This window comes from Aphelocoma coerulescens, chromosome 14 (genome assembly GCF_041296385.1).
Source record: "Aphelocoma coerulescens isolate FSJ_1873_10779 chromosome 14, UR_Acoe_1.0, whole genome shotgun sequence".
In the NCBI taxonomy this organism is placed as follows: domain Eukaryota; kingdom Metazoa; phylum Chordata; class Aves; order Passeriformes; family Corvidae; genus Aphelocoma; species Aphelocoma coerulescens.
The window spans coordinates 11,362,768-11,387,822 of NC_091028.1; the positions used below are offsets into that span (position 1 = coordinate 11,362,768).

At 51.1% G+C, this 25,055-nt stretch overlaps 1 protein-coding gene across 4 annotated transcripts in view; it reads left to right on the forward strand.

Annotated features, from left to right (window-relative positions):
* Positions 1-25,055, forward strand: part of TNRC18 (trinucleotide repeat containing 18) — a 55,092-nt gene that overhangs the window by 15,333 nt on the left and 14,704 nt on the right. For 2 of the 4 annotated variants that reach the window (XM_069029474.1, XM_069029476.1), the window contains exons 2-15: positions 1,538-1,663; positions 2,059-3,864; positions 6,931-7,033; positions 7,418-7,623; positions 7,825-7,971; positions 8,476-8,660; positions 9,425-9,848; positions 10,367-11,314; positions 11,962-12,137; positions 12,838-12,974; positions 13,441-13,569; positions 15,400-15,574; positions 16,612-16,975; positions 19,384-19,662. In XM_069029474.1, coding sequence (XP_068885575.1) covers positions 1,538-1,663; positions 2,059-3,864; positions 6,931-7,033; positions 7,418-7,623; positions 7,825-7,971; positions 8,476-8,660; positions 9,425-9,848; positions 10,367-11,314; positions 11,962-12,137; positions 12,838-12,974; positions 13,441-13,569; positions 15,400-15,574; positions 16,612-16,975; positions 19,384-19,662 — 5,205 coding nt within the window. The remainder of the gene's footprint in view (positions 1-1,537; positions 1,664-2,058; positions 3,865-6,930; positions 7,034-7,417; positions 7,624-7,824; positions 7,972-8,475; positions 8,661-9,424; positions 9,849-10,366; positions 11,315-11,961; positions 12,138-12,837; positions 12,975-13,440; positions 13,570-15,399; positions 15,575-16,611; positions 16,976-19,383; positions 19,663-25,055) is intronic. The other 2 variants (XM_069029475.1, XM_069029477.1) reach the window with 2 other exon arrangements.

Genomic DNA, 25,055 nt, shown 5'->3' on the forward strand with positions numbered 1-25,055 from the left:
CCGAGGCAAACATGGTGTGGAGTGGAGCTGCTCACAGCTAAGCTGGGGTGGGTGTTCCTGGGTTCTACCCAGCTCTCTCCAGCTCTGGAGAGAAGGTGTTTGGAAATGCTTCAGTGTGGAGGTTTTGGGGTTACCAAGGAGAGGCGTGTGTGCACGCTCACTGCCTTTGCAGCAGCGAGCCCAAGGTTAAACAGCAGGTTTTACCTGCTGGGAACGGGCCCGGTGCTGAACTGCACGGGCACAGCAGCTCCCCTGGTCCTGCTGCTGGAGGGTTGGCGTGTGCGGGTGACGCTGCTGGGATCTGTCGGGCGATGGACGCGGGCCAGGAGCTGCGCGGAGCACCGCGTCGGTGAGGCACATATGCCGGGATGCAAACATGTACGCGAAAGAGATCCTGGCTGTCTAAATAATGTGAAATATTGACTAGCTCTCGCAGATGGTGCTCCACGTGCAGCTTCGGGGACTGAACTTCTCTGTCTCCCCTTGGGTTTTGGTGCGATGTTGTTTTGAGCCAGTTGGATGCTGGACTCTTGACAAACTTGTTGCCTGGTTGCTTTCAGTGGGATTGTTGAATCTGGGGGGACATTGGTGGCCAAAGGAGGCTGAGGGGAAGGGAGGAGAGTTGCAGTGGGCTTGACTGGCTCCTTCAGAGTCTCCTGATGGCTTTTACTCAGTTTTTAAATTATGGCATGGACTGGGATGCTAGTTCTGGCAGAGCGCTGGGTTTGTAGTGTTGCATGGGTGTCGTTTGGTGGCAGTGTTGGAGAGGAATTGCTGCCTGTAGTCAACACTGGGTGTTATTACCACTATTGTGGTGATTGTATTCACTGAGGAAATGCTGATGATGACAATTTGCATGAGGGTGTTGCTAGGGTCCCAGCATCCAGGACATCCGGACCTCTGGCAGCAGGGTCATGGGGATATGCTGCTTTCATATCAGCTCGTGGATGGTTGTCATGCTTTCTCCTCTGTTTTGCCTTCCTCTGGGATGAGATGCTGTGTTTGGATATGTGAAACTGTGCTTTTTCTGAGCTGCCCTGGAGGATGCTCTCGTGTTTTCCCAAAGCCTGTATCCAGTGCTGGGCAACTGCAGTGGGGACAAGCTGTGTTGGCAAAGCTGTTCTGGCAAGAAGGTCTTACCACAGCTCTGGAAGCATGTTGGGGAGTGCCCTCACCCACAGGTTGCTGTACTTGTGATAAAACATCCTATCAGCCAGGTGGTTTGGTCACTGAGCCTTCAGGTGTCAGGCTCAGGAAGCAGCACGCTCCATTTGCTGCAGAGTTGGAGCCTCGCAGAGGTGCCCGGGGTGAGCTGGGGGACCCGCAGTGGGGGTCAGTACCCGAAGTGGGGTCCCCGAGCAGCGGTCCCCACCCTGGGCTGTGTGGGCTGTGTGTCACCGCGTGCGTCCCCGCCGCCGCTCCTGGCATGTGAGGGACCGACAGCCACAACAGTCTGTGCTCCTGCAGGGCTCGTTCCAAGGCAGCGTGCTGCTCAGGATAAAACATGTTTCCCTCTTCTGTTTCCCATCTTCTGCAGGCTTTTCCCATCTGCCTAACGGTCTCTACCCATCGTACATTCCCCTGAGCCACCTCGAACCTCCCAGTGCTGGCAGTCCACTCCTGGCCCAGCTGGGACAGCACAGCCTCTTTGAGTCGCAGAAAGGTGAGTCTTGGACCCTGTGTGCCCTCCCCACAGTCACTCCTGGGTACTTACCCTGTCCTTTGGGCTTGTTTGGCTGCTGGAGTTGCTGGATGCTTGAGTGTTGGGGGTGAAGATCACCCCTTGGGTGGTCAGCCAGGGATGTTTTCTGCGCTGAGCAGTAGCAAGGTTTTGGATGTGGCTGGCCAGGTCCCTCCTTGAAGCCCCAGTGTGCATCAGAGACAGGGCTGTCTTGTGTCCCGCATGGAGGAACCTGCTTGGTCTCCTTTGCCCTGGGCATTTCTGTTTAAGGCATCCTTGAAATCCATTCTTTCCTGGTTTGCCACCTCTTGCCTGTCTCTGTGTAAGACTGAAGGGGTTGGAAGCCTGTGATAATTTTGGTTGCTTTTACTCTACAGATGGATTCTACCTGTCCAGCCATGTGGGCCAGTCCGCTTTGCACCCGCAGCCTCCCCTCTCAAGGACCGTGGGCAGCCACACGTCGAGCACTTTGCTCCGGGAAAAGGACCTTGGGCAGCTGCACAAGAGCTCGAAAGAAGGCCTGAAAGACCCTGGTGGGAAGGAGCGGGCATGCCGGAGCGATCTGTCCCTGCCCTTTGCCAAGAAGGAGAGCAAGCCGAAGGAGGAGCCCCGACCCCGCAGCGTGGTCGACCTCACACAGGACACCAAGCCCGACAGTGACCGGAAAGTGAGTGTGGTGGAGAAGGCGGTGAAGGTCGGCGAGTGTCTCTCGCCATTCCTGGCCGAGCACATGCCAAATCGGGGCACAGGCAGTGGGGAACCCAAGTCCAAGAACCCGCTGCAGAGTTCTTCCCTCAGCAACTGCAACGGTGGCGGGGACCCCATGCTGAAGGTCCTGGGTGCTGAGCAGGACCGCTGTGCCAAGGATCCCGCTCGGCACGATGAGAACATGAGGCCTTCTGCGCACGCCCACGCGGAGCGGCTGAAGCGGGGGGAGCCCCTCCTGCCCTCCGTGGGCGCTTTGCACGTCTCCTGTAGCTGTCCATCCCCACACCCCTCGCAGACGGGGAAGATGACGCCGGCCACAACATTCCCTCCGCAGCCCGTCCATTCCAGCATGTACACCATCTTCCCGCCGGCCAAGGAGCTGGGGAGGGAGCACAAAGTCATCGCCCCCACCTTCGTGCCTTCGGTCGAAGCCTACGACGAGAGGAGCGGGCCCATCCAAATCGCCTCCCAGGCCCGTGACAACAAGGGGAAGGACAAGGATCTTGGCAAGGTGGGGGTGTTGCAGTCGCCCACGGAGCGTTGCCTTGCAGATGCCTCCCGCACACTCTTGTCCCAGGACTTTTCTTGTCACAGTGATGCCAAAAGGATGGAGGTTCTGAGAGAGAAGGGTTCGGTGATCAGGACGAACTCCATGGCACTGAAGAGACAGGTCACTTCAGAGCCCTTCCTCAACCGGCCGGGGCTGGGCTCTCCGGAGAGCAGGGAGTTCCTGGCCTCCAAGGATTTGCTGAAGCCGAGTCCGGAGGCAGAGCATCGCCCCTGCGAGCGGGACCGCTTCCAGCGATCCAGCTCCAAAGAAGCAGCAAAGGTCTATGGCACTTTGGACTCTTCCCGGCAGCACCTGGACCACGGTCAGCTGAAACCGCCGGAGCAGAAGTGGAAGCCCTTTGAGATGGGCAACTTTGCCACTACGCAGATGGCGGTGCTGGCCGCGCAGCACAACCACGTCAGCCGGGTGGAGGAGGAAGCCAAGAAGGTCTATCTTGACCCCAGCGGCTTGCCGCGGTCCTCGGTGGTGGGCTCGCGGGGCGCCGCAGACGTCCTGCACCCCGCCTCGCACGGCGAAGGCTCGGCCATGCAGAGCCTCATCAAGTACAGCGGCAGCTTTGCCAAGGAGACGGCGTCCCGGCAGAGCTGCGGCAAGAAGAGCCCCTTTGGGGGTTTGGGCAACGTGAAGCTGGACTCTGCACAGCTGGGAGCCTCCAAGGTGCAGCAGCTGCTGCTGCAGCAGCCTGCAAAGCAGCTAAAGAGGGACCCTGAGAGACCCGAGAGTGCCAAATCCTTTGGCCGTGAGAGCATTGGCTCCCAGGGCGAGGTGGAGGTGAGGCACTTGCCTGTTGGTATCGCTGTGGCTGTGGCCCGGCAGAAGGACAACAGCAGCAGCAGCAGCAGCAGCAAACTGGGGCCCAGCTTGGCAGACCGGGATCGTTCGCTGTCTCTCAGCAGCATCAAAGGTTGGTTCCCTAGGGCTTGTCTCAGGGCTTTCCTGGGAAGAGCAGCCACCCCGTGCAGGCTGTGTGCCATGAACTGAGTTTGGCATCTTCAGCTCCTTTTGCCTCCCTTGCCAGCCAAGGACATGTTGTAAACCACAGTGGGAAGCAAGACCCCCTGTGCAGGAGGTAGTCAGTCCCCTGTCCCTGCTTCCAGTCCCTCTGGCCACTTCTGAGGACAATCCCGCTCCATGAGTTTGATCCATTAGCAAAGGGAGTGACACAGAAACCTCTTGAGCCACCTTTGTGCTGGTGTTGTAATCTCATGGTTTTGATTTAAGCCGTAGTGCTGGCAGGAGGGGGATGGCACCAGAGAGATTTTGGTTTTCTGCTTGGCTTGTGTCGCAAGAGAACACCCGGGGGCTGCCCAGCACGGGGCTCTGGTGTGCCAAGGAGCAATGCCAAAGCGAGCGGCTGGCGAGCAATGGTTGGCTTTCCATTTTTAGCCCTTGTCTTCCCCATTTTTCTGCCTTTGCCCCCCTCTCCCAAAACTCAGTGGCAAGAAGCAGTTTCCCTCAGGCAGCAGCCCCTCTCTCCATTCCCATCGCCTCCCAGTGCCCTCCCTACAGCCGGGCTGGAGCCGGCCGGGGACCTCGTGGGCAGCACAGGGAGCTGTTTGTTCAGCCGTTCAATCGTCCCAGACGCTCCCAGCTTGCGTTAAATGTAATTTACTGAGCCGAACTAAAAGGCTGCAAACAAGGGTTGAATTCTGGCAGGCCTCTGGGCTCGTTGCTAAGTGATGCAGTTGGCTTTCAGACAGAAAACAAGACTGCTTTTCTCCTCCTCTTGCCCCCCAAATGCTGCCCCCCCTTTGTGTGCCAGGAGATATTCGTCTAATAACATTAGCTTGCTTGCGCTGAGTGGACGGTGCTTGAATGTTTAGACCTTTTAAGAAGGAGAAAGCAGGCTTTAGTTGGCTAATCTGTAGTATTTGGCAAGTAAAATGCAAGTATTTAGTACTGGGCATTGGTTGTCAAGGGAACGGACCTAAGCCTTTCCTCCATGCATAACTGATTGAATTTTTCTATGCAGTCCATGCGTCATGTTCATATATATAGACAGAATGATCATTCACTGTCTGGACAATCCTCGTTCTGTCCAGAAAAGAGACTGTCCTGTTGGTGGGATGGAGGCTGGGCGGGAATTAGAGGTCCTTCAGTGTGTATGTTTGGATGGGGGGTGGAAAAAAGATGGTAACCACGTCTAGAAATAATGGAGCGCAAGGAGTGTAGATGGGAGAGGGAGGAGCGATGATAAAATAACAAAATAACGCTTTTTTAATGACAGTGTGGGGGTGGGGGTTAACTCACCTCATTCCAAGGAAGGGAGGGCGGCTGTGAGCTCTCCAAGGAATTGCTCCATAGTGCTGACACCAAAGAGACAGCTGGGCATTGATTGGGGAAAAGAAATAGGAAAAGGGGCTCCAAAGAGGGAAAACCCTGGGCTAGGGTGTGGAAAGGGAATGCTGGCAGAGAGTCAGTGGAAGATATTTGGGCTCCTGAGGGATTTGTGAGCCCCCGTGCTGTGGAGATTGGGGAGTGAAAGTGAGCAACAGAGGCTGGGGGGGGCATCATTCAGTGAGTTGAGGGGCTGGTTGGGGCTGGTTGGGCTGCACGTGGTCTCCTGGCAGGCTGTGAGGGAGATGTGGTGACCCTGGAAAGTCCTTTGGGAGGGAGAGCTGTGTGCCAGGTTTTAAAGCATCTTTGTTTTCTGCCCGGAGCCCGTGGAAGGAGCCTTGGGGAAAGGAGCTGGGAGAGATGTTGTCTTGTTCCTGGATTCCTTCTGACAGTAAAAGCTGAGGGAATTGGAGACTTGACAGAAAAAAACCCATGGGCTGTCCAGGTTTGTGGAAATACACACTAGAGCTCTCCTTGAAAAGACTGCCTGTCAGCAGAATAGACTTGATGCTCTGAGATGTTTTCCCGTGTGCCAAACCATATCCAGACAGGAGAATGAGGACCCTGGGAAGGGCTGCTGGGGTGCAGTCCTGCGAGGCTGGGTGCTGGCTGCAAGCAGGGCTGGGATTTAGGAGTGGATTGTATCACCAAAGTGTAGTGAGGAGAGAGGCAACAGGGAATTGTGTGAAAAATGAGTATGCAAGAAAGAAGCTAGGGGAAAAAACTAGGGAAAAGCAAGCTTAAAATCAGGCAGCTGCGGTGAAGACCTTGGATAAAGGGAAGGGTGGCCTTAATACCTGGTCCTGGCAGAGCCAAGTGAGGCTCTGTTGCTTGCTCCTGTGAAGGTGCCTCGTAACCTGTCACAGATGCAGCTGCTGCTGTGCCAGGCTGTATTTGCAAGAGCTGTTCTGATTGTGGACAAGTGGTTTCTCCAGCCAAACATCTAGCCCCCTTTTTGGATTCCTGCCCTCATCTGCCATATGTGTCCCTACCTCATCAGACCCTTTCTTGTTGCGTGTCTCAGGGGGGATGCAGATTCCTGATAATGGGTTGAATTGCAGAGTGCAGTGCGCTGGTTTTGTGAAGGTCTGTATTGTTGGATCTGCCTGTTGCAGAAGGACAGGGATTCAGAGCATACCCAGTGCTCCCAGAGTGGTTTACAAGATCAAAAGGTGCTTCAGAAAGTGCAGAGATAAAATCCTTCCCCTCCCTGAGATGTTCTAGGGAGGACTGTGTGGTTTGATGAAGGATTTAGCTGCATCTCAGCTCTTTCTGGGATGGGAAATCTGTCACTGTGCTTCAGCACAGTGGTCCCTTTGGCCCTGTTGCTCCCAGGCTGGTGGCTGTGCTGTCCTGGGAGACCAGCCCGGCCTGGCAAGTAGCCCCTTGATGTCTTGGAGACATGAACCTCAGAACACATGCACTTGGGTGCTACGAGAAGAATATTGCTTTAGAGAGAATATCTTGATCACACAGAGAGCTTTGCCTGGTCTTTCAGGATTTGAACCTGGAACATCCTTGGGGACACTGGTGTTTGGGTGTATTGGCTCCCAGATAGTGCTCCTCCATGCCCAGAGGGGACGGCTTTCTCCAGACCATTTCTCCTGTCTGATGGTGCTGGGTTGTCTCGTAGGGCACGGACGCTCTGAAGATGACTGTGGGGACGAGAGAAGCCGCCACCGGGACAGCCACCTCCTGGCAGGGCGCTTGGAGCGGGATCAGGAGAAGCTGCTCAGGTGAGGGTTGGAGGGAGGTGAGGTCTTTTGCTGTAGTGTCACAAGCTGAGCTGAGGGACAACCTGTCCAGAGAGGATTGCATCCATCCTGCTGTAGGTGTTGGCACCAAACTGATGCAGCGAGGGATGCTGAGTGGGGTACACAGGGCTGTAGGCAGATCCTGAGTCCTCAGCAGAGCACACCTAATAGCTGCAAATCCAGGCCTGCTCCAAGGGCTGGAGAGGTGGAATGTTTTATTCTAGACATGACACCTCCATCACAGCTCTCCTTGAGTGACTGACCCTGGTTTGCAAACACTCGTTCTGCAGCCTGGTCCATACTCCTGGGCACCTCCATCACTCGGACCCTCTCTCACTCTCTCTCTCTTATCTCCTCCATCCCCAGAGAAAGCAAGGAGCTGGCAGATTTTGCCCGAATACACCCCTCTAGCTGCGCCACGAACGGTTTAAACTCCAACCTCATGGTGACGGGAGGCCCAGCCCTGGCGGGCTCCGGGCGCTGGTCTGCAGACCCGGCTTCGCACTTGGCAGCCCACCCCTGGCTCCCCAGGACAGGGAGCCCCTCCATGTGGCTGGCTGGCCATCCCTACGGTGAGTGCCCTGGGAGGGAGCAGTGTCATGGGGTGTTCACACCAATGAAATCCAGGGAAAAGTGTTGCTACAGCCCAGTGAGGCTGTTTGAGGAGCACAGGGAAAAGGGAAGGAGGCATTTTGGAGCAGTAGATGACTTCTTGTGTGGGTAGGAGCTGTCTGCATTCCCTGAGTTGTGACTTTGGTGTTTTTTTCTTCCAGGACTTGGTCACCCTTCCCTGCACCAGGGCATGACTCCAGGCTTCCCCCCTGCCATGGGGGGAGCTCTCCCTTCCGCCTACCAGTTTGCCAGAGATCCGCAGTCCGGGCAGCTTGTTGTGATCCCCAGCGAGCACTTGCCTCACTTTGGTAAGGATGTGAGCGTGTTCCTGAGGACCATTCTTTGACAGCTGGGGGGAAAACAGCCTTTTGAGAGGGCCAGAGAGGAGCATACATTCCTGTGGGGACCAGCAGCCACAGCTGTAGGGTAGGTGTGAGTGGGCCTCTTACTAGGTGTGTTTTGGAGATGGAAATGTGTAATCTTTAGCAGAGGCTCTTCATCCCCTGCGGGACTCTGCAGAGTTTGATCCTTGGTTAGAAGAATCTATTCATAGGCTCAGCTGTGGACAGTCACACCAAGGGTGCCTGGAAAGCAAGTCTGATGGCCCTAGGGCACAGGGGTGGTGGGATTGGGGCTGCCGAGGGGAACACAGCACACTTTCCCCTCTGATTCCTGGTTGTATTTCTGCATAGCCCAGTCTTTGGCATCCCCCACACTCTGGGACTGTAGAGAGTGTTGCCCTGAGTGATCCTGAATCCTTTGTCCATCCTTACCCTGCTGCCTCCCTGACTGCATCTCTGCTCATTCCACAGCGGAGCTGATGGACCGGGCACCCCCCCTGTGGCCCGCTATGTACCCCCCGACCAGGAGCTCCCTCCAGCACGCTCACCAGCTCCAGCTCCTCTCCCATCAGCAGCTGCTGCGGCAGCACGAGCTGTACATCCTGCAGCAGCAAGCAGCCCATGCCATGGAGCTGCAGAGGAGTGCCCAGCTCGTGGTATGTTTTCAAGAACTTCTTGCTTGGCCGTGAAACGAGCCTGAAGTTGGAGTGTCTGGGGAGAAAATGCAGCTGTGCCTGTGTGGCAAGTGTGTCTCAAGGATATGGATGCATTGAGTGATCCTGCCCTGGTCCTTGGGATGTGAAGCATTTGGTGTATCCTGCAGTTAGAGTGGGTTTTGGAGGGGTTTGGTGTAGAGCCATTGAGCAGTGCTGTCAGGAGAGCTGCCCAGCAGCAGCACAACCTGGATTCCTTCCCTAGGGATGTGTCCGCATAGCTGAGTGGTTTTATTCCTGGTCACCTCCAAACAAACCTCTTGAGCAGCTCAGAGAAGCAGCTGCAGGACTTGCAGCAGTCACACTGGCTCCTGGAGACAGCTCCCATTCATGAAAAGGTTTTGGAAGTCATGAGCTTTCATTTGGGTGTTTTACACCCATTCATTTTTATAGGGGTCCTCTGGTTTTCGACCTTCCTTTGCGTGTGGGCTTGCTAGGCTGGAGGCTTGGAAATAGAAATGGTTTGCTTTTGATGCAAGTGAAAGCTGAGACATCCTTCTCATGATTCCTGGAGCTGGGAGTTTGTAGAGAAGCTATTGTAGATCAGTGTCACCCTCTGTCAGATTGGTCTTCAAATGGTCTTGCACTGGCGAATGTGTGTTTTATTCCAGTGCATATTTGATAAGACCATGTTTTGGTCTTGCTTGGTGGTAGGTCAGTGCTGCTTTCCAGATGTTGTTCTGAGTTTTGCTCTGTTCTTGTCACAGGAGAGGTTGAAGGCAAACGAGCAGCGTGTGGATATGGAAGAAAAAGTGACAAAACGGAACCTGGACAGTGCCAAGTCAGGCCTTTCCTCCTCTGCCCCAGGACTGGTGCACCGAAAACCACCTGTGCTGTCTCCCAGCGCCTCCACGTCCTACAGCAAGGCTGTGAGTCCACCTCCCCTCTCTCCCAGGGCCTCACCCGTGTCTGTGCTCAAAGCTGAGGTGATCCAAAAGATGGAGGAGCCACCTTCGCAGCCAGCCTACTCCTACCCTGCCACCCCCAGTTCCCATCCTTCCAGCCCACCCCCTGCCTCTCCACCCCCTGCCCCTGCCATCCCTCCAAAGGAAGAGGCGCCCGAGACTGTGGAGAAGAAAGACCTGGAGCTGGAAAAAGAGGCTGCTGGTCCTTATCAGGCCTTGTTCCCAGGTAAGAGAGCCCTGCTTTGGCAGAGTCCCATTGTGTTTGTGCCTGCCTCCCTTTTTCTCCTCAGCTCTTTCCTGCTTCTGTCCCTTCCCCTAGGGAAAGCCACATAGCTCCTCTAAAAGGCAGGGGAGAGGGAAGGAGCAGGGGTGGTGTGATGGACTGGGATCGATGCCTGGATCCCTGGGACTGTTAGGCTCTCTTCTTCCCTTGGGCTGAGCCTGGGTTGGTTGTTCCAGGACTGGAGTCCCAGTGGGAGAGGATGCAGGAGGCAGATCTCTCTCCAGTTGCATGAACTCTCTCCAGTTTCCAGTTCCACCTGGAAAGGTGCAGAAGGGACCTCTGGGGTGCTGTTGCATGTGGCAGCTTGGTCAGGAGAGAGGTGCCCAAAGCACCTATTGCTTGAGAACAGGAGGAGACCAGAGATGATGGAAGCCAAGGGAAACAGCTTTATGCCTTAGCCAGAGAGAAGGTGCTTTGGAGACCCAGCCATTACACAGTCTGTCCCTTCTAATATCTTGCAGAGATCCCCCCTGGATATCCATTCCAGTCCCTGCCTCCCTCCTTTGGAAGACACTATCCCTACCTCCTCCAGCCCCCCGCAGCATCTGATGCGGATGGCCTGGCTCCTGACGTCCCGCTGCCTGCTGAAGGCTCTGAGCACATGGAGCTTTCCTCAGAGGTCAAGCCCATCCACCTGTCTCCGTCCAAAATCCTAGAGCCCATCCAAGCAGCAGCAGAAGAGGAATCCTTGGAAGAGAGAGTAAAATCAGAGGTGCAGATGGAGGAAAGCCAAGAAGGCATCTGTGAGCAGGACATGGGGACTCTGAACATCACCACCTCCGCAGCCGTCCCAGTGCAGAACGTGGACAATTGCAATCTCCTGTTGCACCAAGGCGAAGCCCTGGGTGCTATGGAGCAGGACCAGGAAGACCTCCAGAGCTGCCCACCTCCTTACCAGGTTGTGGCCTGTCCTGCAGAAGCAGAGGCTGAGGCAGAGAGCGGGAGTGGAGCAGAAGCCTGCTCCATGCACATGGACTATGACGGTTTGCTCGTGCATGCAGAGAGCGAGCCACCAGAGATGGACTTGACGCCCCAGCGGGAAGAGGCCTCTGTAGCCATGGATCTGCAGAGCGCCGACATGCCCCGGGCAAGGGAGTTTCCCAGCCTGCCTCCTGAGGAGGGGGAGCAGGGGCCAGAGATCCCTTCCTACACAGAAGAGGCAATCGCTTGCCAAATCCCAGATCTGGACATCAAGCCAGGTGACCCGCTGGCTGGGATGAATGCTTTGGTGGCTGCTACAGAAATGCCTCAGGCTTGTTCCTTGTTGACTACCACCACTGTCGCTCCACCCCAGATGAAGGTGGAGGTGTTAACTGACCAGACCCTGGAGCACTCCTTCCTGCAAGGGATCACTTTGCTGAGTGAAATTGCAGAGATGGAGCTGGAGAAACGGAAGCAAGAAATGCAAAGTAAGTTGTGAGTGGGGAGTCTGGTCAACTTCTGACCATGCTGGGTCTCCCATCTTATGGTCCCTGTGCTCTCCATGTGGGCAGAGAGCAGAGTCACAGGGGGGATCTCTTCCAGCCTCGACCAGGCAGCAAGAAGAGCATTGCTCTGAGTTGCAGGAGTGGCTGGTACTTTGGATGGGGTCGGAGCAGGGTTTTTGTTGCAGCAGGCTGAGCTACGTGTGGCTTTTGTACTGCTCTCCTTTCCAAAGGCCCTCGCCATGTCTAGACAGTTTGTGGTATGCGTAGCGGAAACGGAGCCCCAGTTGCCGAGAGCTGCCAGGGTAACACCCTTCTGGCAGGCACTGAGTCCACAGTCTGTTGGGGTTTGGCACCAGAGGCCCCAGTAGCTCCAGATGATGCTTTCCAAGAGCTTGGCAGGTCCTGAAAAGAGTCTCACCTTCCAGTAACTTCCTGAGGTGAGAAGTGATGGGAACTGCCAGTTACACCATGGCTGAGTACAACGGGAGATCTCAGGTGAGGGCCAGGAGTGACTGGGGGACTCCTTGTGCAGCCGTGGTCCAGAAAGGGTCATCAGCCTCTCCTTATGCCTGTTGGAGAAGCAGTCTTGGAATGGGATCTTCTGTAGCTTTTTTTTGTGTCCTTCCCAGCAGGTCCAGAGAGTTTCCCTGTCCGGCCAACGCTGGAGAGTTTGCTGGCTGCCAGCACGCACATGCTCATGGAAGTACTTTCCACCCCCTTTATGGAAAGTCTGAAAACCATCCGGCTGCCTCGAGAGCTGAATCCCAACAAAAAATACAGCTGGATGCAGAAGAAAGATGAACCAGTAAGTAGCTCTTAGTGTGGCTGAGCCTGGAAAGCCCCCGTGCATCCACTCACACAACTCTCTGTCCCGGCCCCAGTTTGGGGGCTCATGCTGGCTCGTGCTGCCCCTCTGCATTCAGCAGAACAAGCTGGTTGTTCCTTCATGTCACATTCCTGGCTGCACAGGAGTCAGTGGGCTGCAATTTAGGTTCTTCCCTTGTTTGTGAATCAAGGTTCAGCAGGACCCTCAGCAGCCCTGGAAGTGGTGTTTTAATGTGAAGCCAGAGGAACCTGTGTGTTACTGTTCTGGCCAGAAGATAAATAAAAGTAGTGGCAGGAGGGGTTTTCCTTGTTTAATTTGCTGACTGTTCCCTGTGGAAGAGACTGATAAATTATTTTGTACAGAGCAAGTAAGTATTCCAAGATAGGATATATTGCGATGTGTCTTTTTAAACAAGGTAAAAGAGGTTTTTATCCTGCAGGTTCTCTTCCAGGGTTGCAGTCCCTAAGAGCTCATGCCACCCTGTGCATAAGCCACAGAACATCTCTGCTTTGCTGGTTTTCTTGGGTACCACTCTGGGGCTGTGCTGGTGGGCATGGTGTTTCTGCTCCCCTGTCCGCATGAAGGGCTTTCTGCCAGGCTGCACACCTTGGCCATTGCCAGGGCACCCAGTGTGCATCTCCTGGACATGTCCTGACCCTCTCTTGCCTCCCCACTCCAGATGTACTCCATCAAATCGGCCATTGAGAACATGGATGCGATGGAGCTGGACTACAGGATGAGGCTGGCGGAGCTGCAGCGGCGCTACAAGGAGAAGCAGCGGGAGCTGGTGAAGCTGCAGCGCCGCAGGGACTCCGAGTAAGTCACAGGCTGCTCACCCAGTCTTGTTTTTTTCCAGCTGGGCACTTTCACTGCCTCTTGGCCTGGGAGAGAAAACTGCCCTCCATCCCTCCCTGCCTCCTCTCCTCTCCTGGTACATCCTGCCAGAGCTTTGCACAGCACACTCCTAGGCTATGTGACACAACAACCTGGTAACTGGTGACTGCAGCTGGGAGACTGTGTTAGAGACAACCTTGGCTACAGCAGCTCAGTTTAGCAATTTGGTGGCAGACGAAGGTTCTGGGTTGGCACCCGTTCTTGCTTGCTTTCTTTTAATTATTTTCCCTTTTTCTTCTTTTTGGATTTATTTTCTTTATTTTTTTCCCTGTTTGTTTTGCTTTTTGTTAGCAAAGTTTGCTTTTGCCTTTTTTTTCCTTTTCTTTTTCTTCTTTTTTTTTTTTTTTTGTTGCCTTGGTTAACAGTGAAGCGTGTGGTTTTTTTAAAGGGAAAAGCATGACGAGAAAAGTAGAAGCTTGGCGAGAAGAGGCCCTGGAAGGCCCAGGAAGAGGAAACTTGGATCAAGCGCTCTGTCACCCATTAAGGAGAGAGGGAAGAGTGACAGCAAGAGTGGAAAGTAAGGCTGGAATTTGGGGAAGACGGGAACACGGCAGGGTCTCTGCGCCAGGGTCTGACTTGGGGAGAGCATCTCGGCTGCAGCGGGGGCTTGTTGTGTTGGCAGGCCAGCCACTGGCTGCAGTGGTGGAAGCGCGTGCTGTTAACGTGAGTGTATCCTTAGGGTGGGAATGCAGTGCCAGTGTCCTCCCTCCCCATGGGCAGAGCACGTGTCTGGTGTTGGGTGCAGGTAGGACAGGTGGAGTTGAGCAGCTGTGAGGTGATGCGGCTGGCACGGAGCTGTAGGTGAGGCTTTGGAGTCGGGGAGTGCATCCTCGTGTGCTTTCAGGAGAGCAGATGGTGCAAGCGGGTGCTGTAGAGCCAGTTGCAGGGATGTTGGTATGAAAACTGGGAAGGACAGGGCTATTCCAGGTTATCTACTTTGAAGAACCTTTCTGCTGTGTTTCTTCTGTCTTCCTCTCTGTTCCCTGAATCAGTGGGAGTTGGTTTCGCCTGACATATGTGGCATCATTTGGATTTTTCTCTATTGTACTTTTTTCTCTTTTGCAAGTCCAGCTGCTCTTGTTTGGATCTCACCAGTGCTGGCCATCTACCCTACCACACATAGCCTCTCCAATGGGAAGGCATTTCCATGCTGCCTCCCTGCGTGCTCCATATTTTTGTAAACGTCCTTTTCAAGACCGCAAATCAGATTCAGGTGCCCAGCTCCCACTGACCAGTGCTTCTGAAAATCTGTCCTCTTGGTGGCTCTGTGTTTTGTTCTTCGTGTTTGGGTGGCTGGACAGGCTGGAGGCATCCGGAGGCAGCTGGAGTTGTGCATGTGTGGGTGCGTGGCAGTGTTGCGTGTGCGTGTCCCTGGATCGCAGGAATGCTGGAGGAGGCTGCTGTTAGAGATGGAGGTGCACCCTCAGCCAGTGTCCAGGGCCTGAGGTGTTGGTTCAGCTGTCTGTGCAGGTCAGCAGAGAGGATAGAAGGGAGGAGAAATGCCTGGAAGCTGAGGAGGCTGCCCCGGGTCAGTGACTGTGGTGTTGGTCTGACCGGCAGGCTTAGTGTGAAGGAGGCAGCGTATGAGGGCTTGAAATGGAAGCTTGGTAGGAATCTTGAGATGCTGACTGATCATCCATCAGATAGCTACTGGAGATGGCTGGGGAGCCGGGAAAGATGTGCTTATAGTCTCATCTACTTTATTTTTTATTTTATTTTCTTATTTATTTACCCTCTCCTTTCCCTCCAAATCCCAAAGCAAGTCCAATGACATAGATCACAAATGCCTTTCACAAGGGGCCAGACTTGGAGTCTGGAGTGAGCCAGTCCTTGCAGTGCCTTTGTCCCTCCCTGTCACCCCACGTGACACTTCCTTGCCACTCCTGCTCATACCCAAGCAACCAAAGCAAGTGTCTGGGCAGTGAGGCACCTCCCTGGGCCTCAGGAGTCTCTCTCTTCACCTACAGAGTCCATGGAAGTAGAAGTGGGAAAAGACCTTAAGGGCCAACTCACCTGTCAGTCCTTCCTGTTGCTGCTCTGTGCCAAATCAGGCACTTTTTGGTGGCTGTTATCAAAATACCAAGTACTTCCTTTTAGAGAGCACCTTGCAGGTCTCTGATTTCAGGCACCCTCATCTGTCCTGGTGGCCAAGAGTGTGCGTGAAGGGCTCCTTGGCTCTCCAGTTTGGTGGAAAACCTTGTCCAAACTGCTGTCACTTCACAGTGGACTTGGCTCCCGCTGAGGATCCCCACTGTCTTAGGAGGCATTTAACCTCACTTTTGAGCTTGGTGGGTATCACAGGGAGGAAAGCCTGCCCACCTTGACCCATCCTGTGCTTGGCTTGCAGACTGAGCAAGTCCTTGTTGCTCTCTGAAGACTCTGAGACTGGTGAGGGCATGAAGAAGAGGCACAAAGGGGCCCTCCCGGAGGAGGACGAGGATGTGGAGAGCAGCAGTGGCAAGATGAAAGGGAGGAACCCAAGCTGGGAAGAGCACGATGCAGCTCCCAGCTTCTCAAATGAGGTCAGTGCCCTTGTGGGGAACATGGAGCCCCAGGCCAAAAGCCCATCTCTTTCCTGCTTTGCTGGTGTTGGGTTGGACTCCTGATCTTTCAGTGTCTGCTTTCAGTTCACGTGGGTTTAGATGCTCCTCAAGAGAGGACTGTGTGCAGTGAAGAGTCTAACGTTGGCTTACAGAGGTTGAACCTCTTTGGAAGGCAGCAGAGTCAAGTGCCTTGGAGCCATGCAGAGCATTTAGTGCTGCACTGGCTCTGAATCCAGAGCAGGACTTGTCTTACCCCTTTGCCTGTTGAGAGAGCACGGGGGAATGGACCTCCCGAAGCAAGGGAGGAACTGGAGCACAACCTTGCTATTTCAAATGCAGGGTTTTCTTCTGCTCCTGTTGAGGCAATGAGATATTTACTGGAGCTTTAAGCTGCTGATGAAATCCAAAACGCATGCAGGCAAAGTACTGAGTTAGAGCTGCTGTTATCTAGCTGTAGCACATGTGAAATGTACTTGCTTTTTTCAAGAAGCAAGAAATACTGAAAAGGATGTAGCAGCTCTGGCTGTAGTGCAGTGGTGCTGATACTCGTGCTGAGAGGTATTTGGGTTTTTGGCATCCCAGCCTCTGGAGCTGGTTGATTATGTGGAAATCCCTGTTTATTTGGCTGAGTTTTGGGTAAAGAAGATTTTTAATCCTTGTGATTTAGAGAAAAGCTTGTTAAACCAGCCCAAACATACCCTAAAAACCAGGTGGTATAGAGAAAAAAGAACTCCAAAGCATGTTGTTCTATGAACATGTTTCTTTTTGAAGAACATTCAGTTTTTCTAAGTTAATATTGCAATTTTGTAGTGCTCAGTAAAACTATATTGTTTGCTGATATCTTCCTCTTCTTCCTCCTTAGAACCATGGTGGGTTATAACAACTGAGGCTAAGATTATCACCTTGAGGCTTTATTAACTACATGCATGAGACTGTTTGGAGGGCTAGTAAGATCCCTCAGGTCTGCCATGATATCTGCTCTGTGTTCACCTTGTCTCTTCCTTTCACCTCGGCAGTTAAAGCTCAAAAAGAAGAAGGTGCCATCAGATCAGGAGCAGCTGGCCAGCAAGCTTGACAAGGCCCTGTCTCTCACCAAGCAAGACAAGCTCAAATCCCCCTTCAAGTTTGCTGACAGCTCTGGGGGAAAGCTCAAAACCAGTGGAGGTGGCAGCAGGTACCTCCCAGCGCATGAGGCTCTGCCGAGCAAGGAGGAGAAGAAGAGCCTGGCCAAGAACCTGGGCCTGTCACTGAAAACGGCCAAGGAAGGTAAAAACAAAGTGACCGCCAAAATGAAGAAGATGGAGGTGGGGTTAAAAGTCAAAAATCAGCTCAAGGTTTCCCATTCACCAGCAATATCTGAAGTTAGCAGCTACTCCTATAGTAAGTAACCTCTTTTTTATCTCTTCTGTCTGTAGAGGGGGTTGTGGTGGGAGTTTCTGGCATATTGAAAAGGTCTTGCAGATGGGTCAGGTTTTGCTCGTGAGTGAAAAGGGACCTCCTCCTCCCAGTGAATGCTGCTGCATCTTTGGGGTCAGCATGGGCTGTCTGCCCATCTTGCTGTCCAAGGGGTAGCCATGATCAATGTGTCTTTTCCTGACCTGTATTGTATTCATCATCAGTGGGGAAAAACGCTTAAGAAAATGAAGTTGACCCATGTTCTTGCTTTTGGTGGGAGTAGACACTCGTTCTACCTGTCACATGAGCACGTGCAGCCTCTTCTCTAGGAGGTGGTTGACATTTGAAGTCCTTGTTGAGTTCAGTGGGCTTGGCTTTAGGATTATGCCATGGAATCTGTTGGAAAGGAAAAGCCTGCCAGCAACACTGATGGTCCTGAGCATCCTCCTGCCCTTCAGTGTCATGGCTTGGTTCCTGGCTGGCTGTGCTGAGCTTTCCCATCTGGGTCATCAGTGTTTGTCCCCACTCAACATCAGTGTGGTTATTGTTACTTCTGAACCCAGAGTGTGCCCGAGGTGAGGGTTCCAGCAACTGACCCCTGTTACAAAAGGAAAAATCTGAACTGCCGACAGTGTTGGGAAAACAGTAGAGCCAAACACAGGAGAGTCTTTAACAGTTCAGGCAGACATTGGGGCAGAGTTTATGGTCTGAGACCGTCATGTAATGGTCTCAGCTCACTTGCACACACATCTTTCCCTTTGCTTGCAGCTATTTAAAGTCATGTTAAAACCTTTATGGGGTGTTTGTGTGCATAACAAATACATCTCTTGGTGCAACACTAGTTTAGAAATTTCACTAATGGGGAAGATGATCTGGTGACTCTCCAATGGAACAAATGTTTGGTATGAAATTAGCCATTTATATGGCAAAATAGGAGCCATTGTGTCCACTGGACTTGAACACAGCCTTTGGCTTATTGTGCTGTACACACTACCCAGCAGTTCTGTTCGTGAATGTGCTTCACTCCCAAGGACAGACACGTGTCTCCTAGACTGGGAGCTCTGGAGCTAATGGGAAGAGGAAGGATGGGCTGTTGCTGGAGCTAAAGCCTCGGCTCATGGCAGAGGGAGCCTTTTGCAGTGCCCTCGCACTTGGTACTGTGGTTTCATGAACAAAAACTCCCTCCCAGACTTAAGAGAGCTTCTGCCTGACCACTGTCCAGTGAGTCTCCTGGTGTAGGAGTGTGTCCCTTTGTCACTCAGGTTTCAGCTCAGGATTGTTGTGACTGAGGAAACAGCTCAGCTTTGGTTTTTCAGCTGTGTGCACGTTCCAGGGAAGGGCCTCAGCCTGTCATTTGGTCACTCAGGCATGATAAATTTGGGGAGGCAGGTCGAGCATATGGCAGCACCTCCCATGGCTGGTGGGCTGCTCATGTGGAGAAGGGTAAATGGGACTGGCGCCAAGTCCTTCTGCCTCCTGACCTCAGGATTTTCTACCTGGAGTCCTGAAAACTTTGGGCATAGATCCAAAGTGGGAAATGAGCATCTTACTCCTACAAATTTTAAGAAAAGTCAGGTGTCCAAAATAATGTGCATATTTGGGCTTTTGGCCTCCTAAACTTGCCATTTTTTGTGTCTTCCTCTCCACAACCCAATGCAATGGAGTTGGGGAGTGATGCCACAATGTCTGTAATGTTGTGGAGCTGATGGCATGTCCACAAGCGGGGAGGTGACAATTTATACCCACTTATATTGCATCCAGGGGTGCCATATGCTTTTTGTCCCTCTCATCAGGTGCCAGAGGGGATGGCTGGATAACTTCTCACCGCCCATGAGGCTAAGCAGCTTTGTAAAGCCACGGTTCACAGACTGAGGAGCGGCTTGGTCCCTGCTCTGTTGTGGCATACGCCGTGGAGCATCCAGGGCAGTGTGTTCGGAGTCAGACATTTGGAGTTAGACATCCTGCCTTCTTGGCAGCTGGGTTTACTCCAGCCACCTGTGTCTAAAACCCTCTGTGAGAGCTGGTTCATGTAGAAAAGGAGATTTAGGTCAGGAATGCTGAATATCATCATAGTGAAGACAAATTCAGGTTGATGGTCGAGTAGTTGACAGTGCTGTGCCTTCAGTGGACATTTACATAGTGGAAATGTTCACCTCATTTTTCTGCTGCCAGGCTAAAAGCACTCCTTGGATCTTGTCTTAAGGGAGGACAGGAGGTGGAGAGTGTCCATTTGGGATGGAAAGAAGGAAATGTGAATTTCTGTGTTTGTTGAGCGCAAGGCTTGTGATGGAGCACCTGGGCAGGGGTGGACGGTGGTGGCACCAAAGCCCCCCAGAACGCACCCAAACCCCCATTCAGTGATGTAACGCTCTTCCCACCCGCTTTGACCACAGATACAGACTCGGAGGAGGAGGGATCCCTGAGGGACGAGTGGCCAGCGCAGCCCCCGTCCGCTGCCAAGCCGCGGCCGCCCAGCCTGTACAGCTCGACGGCCAGGAAGGGCAGCCGGGCGGCCGGCGGCCCCAGGGCGGCCCTGCGCAGTGTGGCGGTGGCCGGGCGGCCGCTGAGGCCGAAGGCGGCGGCGGGGCGGAAGCAGCCCTTCTGCCTGCTGCTGAGGGAGGCTGAGGCGGGATCTTCCTTCAGCGACTCCTCGGAGGACTCGTTCGATCAAGGTTATTAATTTATAGCAAACGCACCCCCAAATGCGCCCTGTGCTGTGGCCGTGTGGGAGCGGGGCGGGGGCGAGGGGCCTGGCGGGCCGGGGTCAGCCATTTTGATGGTCGGAGCCAGGGCGGCCATCTTTGTCCTTGGCAGCGTAGCCTGCTTTATCACCCCAATGGTTATTTTTTATCCTTTTTGTACCTGTATCGTTGTGATATTTTTACTGGCTGGCTCTTTTAGAGCTTTTATATCGACTGGGTTTTAGTGTCCACGTCTCGCTGCTTTCCTGTTCCCTTCCTCCCTTCAGTTTTAACCTCACTTCCTTCCTTGCTGCCACCACCACCATTATATTATTATTATTACTGTTACTATTATTATTTTAATTATTACTATTTTATTTTGGCATGAGCCTTGTTGAAGTTTGAAAGGAGCTTTTTTAATTACTTTCCTTTTTTTCCTCCTTTTCTCCCTTTTCTCTTTTTGCCCTCATTTTTTCTTTTCCCCTCCTTTTTTCTTTTTCCCCTCTTGTTTCTTAACCCCCTCCTTTTTTCCTTTCCCTCCTTTTTTCTTTTTTTGCTCTCCTTTTTTTTTCTTTTCTTCTCCTCCTTTTTTTCTTTTTTTTTTTTATTACCGGGGTACTGTTGTGTGGCCGTGTGACTTGATGTTTGTACTGCGATTTGGTTTACCAAGCTTTATTAAACATACCGAGTTCATTTTTAACTAAACCTGTGTACCTTGTCTCTCTTGCTGTGTCTCTTATCAGGCGATTAGGTTGCCGCTTCACTCCATCCTGCTCTGCATCCCCCTCCTGCTCCCACTCCCCATCAGTAGAACTGGAATTAACCTAGTCTGGGGTACTCTCTATTATTCAAATATCCCTGCTGCCTTTGTCCAGATAAAGCCTAGGCTTCCCCCTTTCCTCCCAACCCCTTTAATTTCATTTTTATTTTGTTCACCCATTTTTTGGTTTTATCTTTTTATGTTTGTTTCCTGATAGACTCTCTCTAGGCAGGCACATAAAACATGGAGGCGCTCGCTCCTTATTGCTGCTGCAGGAGGGTGCAGGGTATATTTAACAGCCAGAAATTTTTCTTTTTTTTTTTTTAAACCTAAATGTCAAGTTTTTGTGTCTCTTTTTAGGTGGTAGTTTTTTTTTCAGATGCCCAGACGTAACCCACAGTGTTCAAGGATGTGGCAATTACTGCATTAAATTTGACTCTGCAGTTTCCCTCCCTCACCCTCACCCCAATTTTTTCTTGCAGCTTTTTTTTTGTCAGCCTGTCATTAGTACTTCAGTGGGAAAAGAGATTACTTGAGACTTTTCCTCCAGAGACACAAGGGGTTTCTGTTTTAGAGCGCACTCATTAAATAATAATCATGGGGAAAGGTCATTTTAATGAGCCCTCAGCTCCCAAAAGAAAGTAGCTCGGCTGGGCTGAATGCAGAGCAAGAGCATCCCCAGTTGTTATCTAAGTTACATGGCAGAGCTGGATGTAGCCCAGCAAAAGCCTTTTAGTGTTTTACATTGCTCAGGGCTGTTAATTGAAAAACGGGGCTGGATAGTTTGGCTTTTGTTTTTGTTTTGTTTTTTTTTTCTTTTCTGAGTTTTTTGATGTTAATTTCCTCCCTGCACCTGTTTGGTTTTTCTTCCCTCCAAACCCAACCTCCAAAGAAAGATAATTTAAGCGAAAAAGTGTAAAAAAGAGCATTGTCAAACACAGCAGAAAGATGTAGAATGTTGATTTGGTTTGATGTGGCTCTGGGCTGGACCCACCAATGCATTTCAAAGAAAACCCGGAAGAGAAATATATGTGTCAAAAAAAAAAAATTAAAAATTGTTCTTTAGAGAACCTGAAAAGTTGTGGGGATAGTGGATTTTATGTAAGGCTGGGAGTGCCACATTTCCATGAAGAGTCTGCGTTAACTTCCATTCTTCCCTTCCCTGTTCCTTCCTGCATCTTTTCTTTGTTTGTTTTGCTGCTGTTGGAAATTTTGAGGATATCAATCCCTTTTAGGTGCCAAGTTCTTGAGGGGGTTTTGGGTTTGCTTTTTGGTTTTGCTCCAGGTAAGCAGAGAGGTAACTTGTCCTTTTGTCTATTTTTCAAGTAACCTGTCTGCTTTATTAAAAAGAGACAAAACTAAAAATCCCAGTTTTATGAGATAAAATCTGGGAAGGGGAGGGGATACGGGAGGAGGTTGGGGAATCTGGAACAAATGGGGAAATGCATTGTAAATCCCTCTGGGGTGTCATTTAATGGTGGGGAAACCAAAGATGCAAAACCCCCTGGGGTGGGAGGTGGGTATGGGAGAGGGAGGTGGGAAGGGGTTATTGGTTACAATTTGGGGTTTTTTTTCCTGCAAATGAATTTTTTTTTTTTGGTTGTTTTTTGTCAGAAGCATTTCTTGAAGGGATATTTGGGTAATAGGGTTTCTGATGGCTTTCCCTGAATACTAAACCGATTAATAACCTCAGCTTTTCTAGAAGTGCTCGCTTTCTCCTTGCAGCTGCTTGACCAACCCTTTCACCCCTGCCCCTATCCATGATGCTTTGAATGTCTGTGTCGGTCTCTTGCATTTGCTCTCACGCTGCACTAAAGAAGCAAAGTGGTTGGCTGGTTGTAGGGCAGACACTTCTCAGCGAGGGTCACTAGCCATGAACCTGAACCTTGACCATTGTTATGTAGGTAGGCAAAATAACTTTTCTTTATGTCATCTGTCAGCCTCAGACGTTTCGATGTTGCCTCCATGAATAATGACACGTAGCTCTTTGCATTCTCTTGGTTATTTTAATTTTGAAGATGATTGCTGTCCACTTTTGACTTTCCTCTGTCCATGAAGAGTCTCACATGGAAGGTTTGCACGTGTGTGTGTGTGTGTTTGAGGACTCCAGAAATGCTTTGCTGTTTGCAGAACTTCTTTGGGAGAACCCTTTAACCCAGCCAGGGCAAGGATTTGCAGATGGGTCCAAGATGCAAACCTTAAAGGTTTCTGGGCCACGGTGCAGAAATGTTCCCCTGTCAGGGATATTGCCTGGCCCTGGCCCTGCAGTATCTGTGTCAGAGGTGGGATTAGCTGTTTTCTGTCATCTGGTTTGAGACAGATGGGGGGGACCCGCTGCTTTCTTACAGACCAAACATCACGTTGCCATTCTGATAAGAGGCACAGCTTGTGGTTTTTAATCCAGTGACCTTGGAGAGGAAACTGCTAATGTGGGCTAAAGCCCACCAGGATAGGTAATTCCTTGAGCTTTCTGAAACCAAAGACCCATAAGTCCTTCTCCTCCATACTCTGTTTTCCTTAAAGAATTTAGTACCTTCTTCTCTGTTCTCTTTTTCCTGACTTGGAGGATAATTTTACCCCAGTTAAAAAAAAAAGCAGTGAGGGATAACCAGTTCCCTACATATTCCCATGTGATAGTTGTAATGTTTTTTAATTTTTCACAAGCACTTCTGGAGTCAACACCACAGCACATATCGGAGAAAAATCTTCCAATTTTGAGAATTGGCTTATTTGGAAAAAAAAAAAAAAGAAAGGTACAGTCTTAAATTGGATACTCAAAAATAAGTAACCTCCAGAATTTGGACAGATCCCAGAAATCAGATGTTAATGACCCAGTAGCTGTCTAAAGTCTGCCTGTACTTAGCCTGCTTTGTATGCTGTAGGCCTGCTTGGTGTTATGAGAAAATCATGCTATTTATTTTTACAATGTGAAATGACTGTTTTAAGTGTGTGTTTTTACTCCCTCCCTTCCCCAACCTTTCCTCTTCACACCCTCCTCAACCCGTCTTGTTACATACATCAGTCTCTAAAAACCAAATTGCTTAACCAATTTCTGTTCATCATTAACAAATCTTCATTTACTGCTCTCCTACAGTAAAATATCATGGCAGCTTAGCTGTTAAAAGCAATGAGAAAACTTAGTATTTTTAACTGGGTTTGGGTTTTAATTCAATGCAGGTAAAAATTTAAAAAAAAAAATCTTTGGCTCCAGTTTATCTGGCATCAGTAGCATTTAAATACAAGTGTATTGTTTGTTTTGGCTGTGGAGTTGTATGTACACGTGTGGTTGCGTGTGTGGGTATATACACACATATACATGCTCTTAAAAATGTCAATTAGAAAAGATATTTTTAACTTTGAGCATTTTTTTCCCTTACCCTCTCCCAGTGTTAACAGAATTACCGTTGAAGGAAAAAATGATTTTTTTAAAAAATGTCTTTTTCCCTGTTGCTAGCTAAAAATCCCCTTTTCAGGACAAAAAAATACTGAGGCTTCAATTGTGTAAAGGCATCTGTGCATAGTTAATTTTAAACCCACACATAGTTTGGGTACAGTAGGAGTAAAGCTCCTGTTTCCCATTAAATACAGGCACCAGTCTTTCCAAGGAGCTGTGCAGATGGACAGAGAGCACCAGCAGCTTACTTGCCACCATGGCCAGAAGTTTTGGGACTTAGTTTAGAAGCATGTGGGCTTGGAGCAGAGCCCCAAATGTCTTCTTTTTGCTTCATTTGTTACTTTTTGTCCCTTGGAAAATGAGAAAGAAGAGGAGCAGGGATTGTGTTGTGCATGTGGAGTGGGGTTAGCAAGATCTATCCTCGCCATGAGAGGTGGAGGAGGATAGATCTGTGCTGTGAATGTGTTAAAATGGGGTTATTTTCAGGCTGGAAATTGTATCTCCTGCAGATAAAAATATAAGTGTTGTGGTAAAAATGCTGACATGGGACTGTCTTCAGTTGTCTTTCTGTAGTGTGACGCCGTGTATGAGCAGGACATTGGAATAACCACCAGGCACCTCACTGTATCCTATACTTTCTGTAGCCTGAGGAATAGCCACTGCCATCCTGGCTTTTAAATCTGTTTTACCTGAGTGCTTCTGAAATACTGGAGCTGCTGGGCACCCTTTTACCTTTGCACATGCAGCCTGCTACTGCTGAAGGAATGGTGCTGCTGGGCAGTCGATGTGGCTGAGCCACTGGGGCTGGACTGGTCATGTTCCTGCAAACTTTCCCATTTTTTTTCTCCCCATTTTCCTCCCCAGCTGCTCAGTGAGCCACTCTCTGCTCAGCCAACTCTCAGGTCTGGCATGAGGGGATATACAGGTTGATTTTTTCATTTTTTCCCCATTTTTGCTGAAAATTGCTGAATTTCAGAGCTAGATGGAATGTATGGAGAAGGTATTGCTACCCCACAGGGTGTCACTGAACTCAGGCATGGTTTTGCTGCTTTTCAGGCAGGTGGTTTTCACGTCTCAGAATAAAGTTCATCTGGATTCGTTTTCTTTTTGGCAAAATGTGATCTAAAACCAGTAGTTGTGCCCTGTTTTCTGGTAGGGGAAGGAATCTGATCCCAGTTTGCTGTGGATTTTTTCTTTTGCATGTGGTTTTTATGCAGGGAGTGAACATGG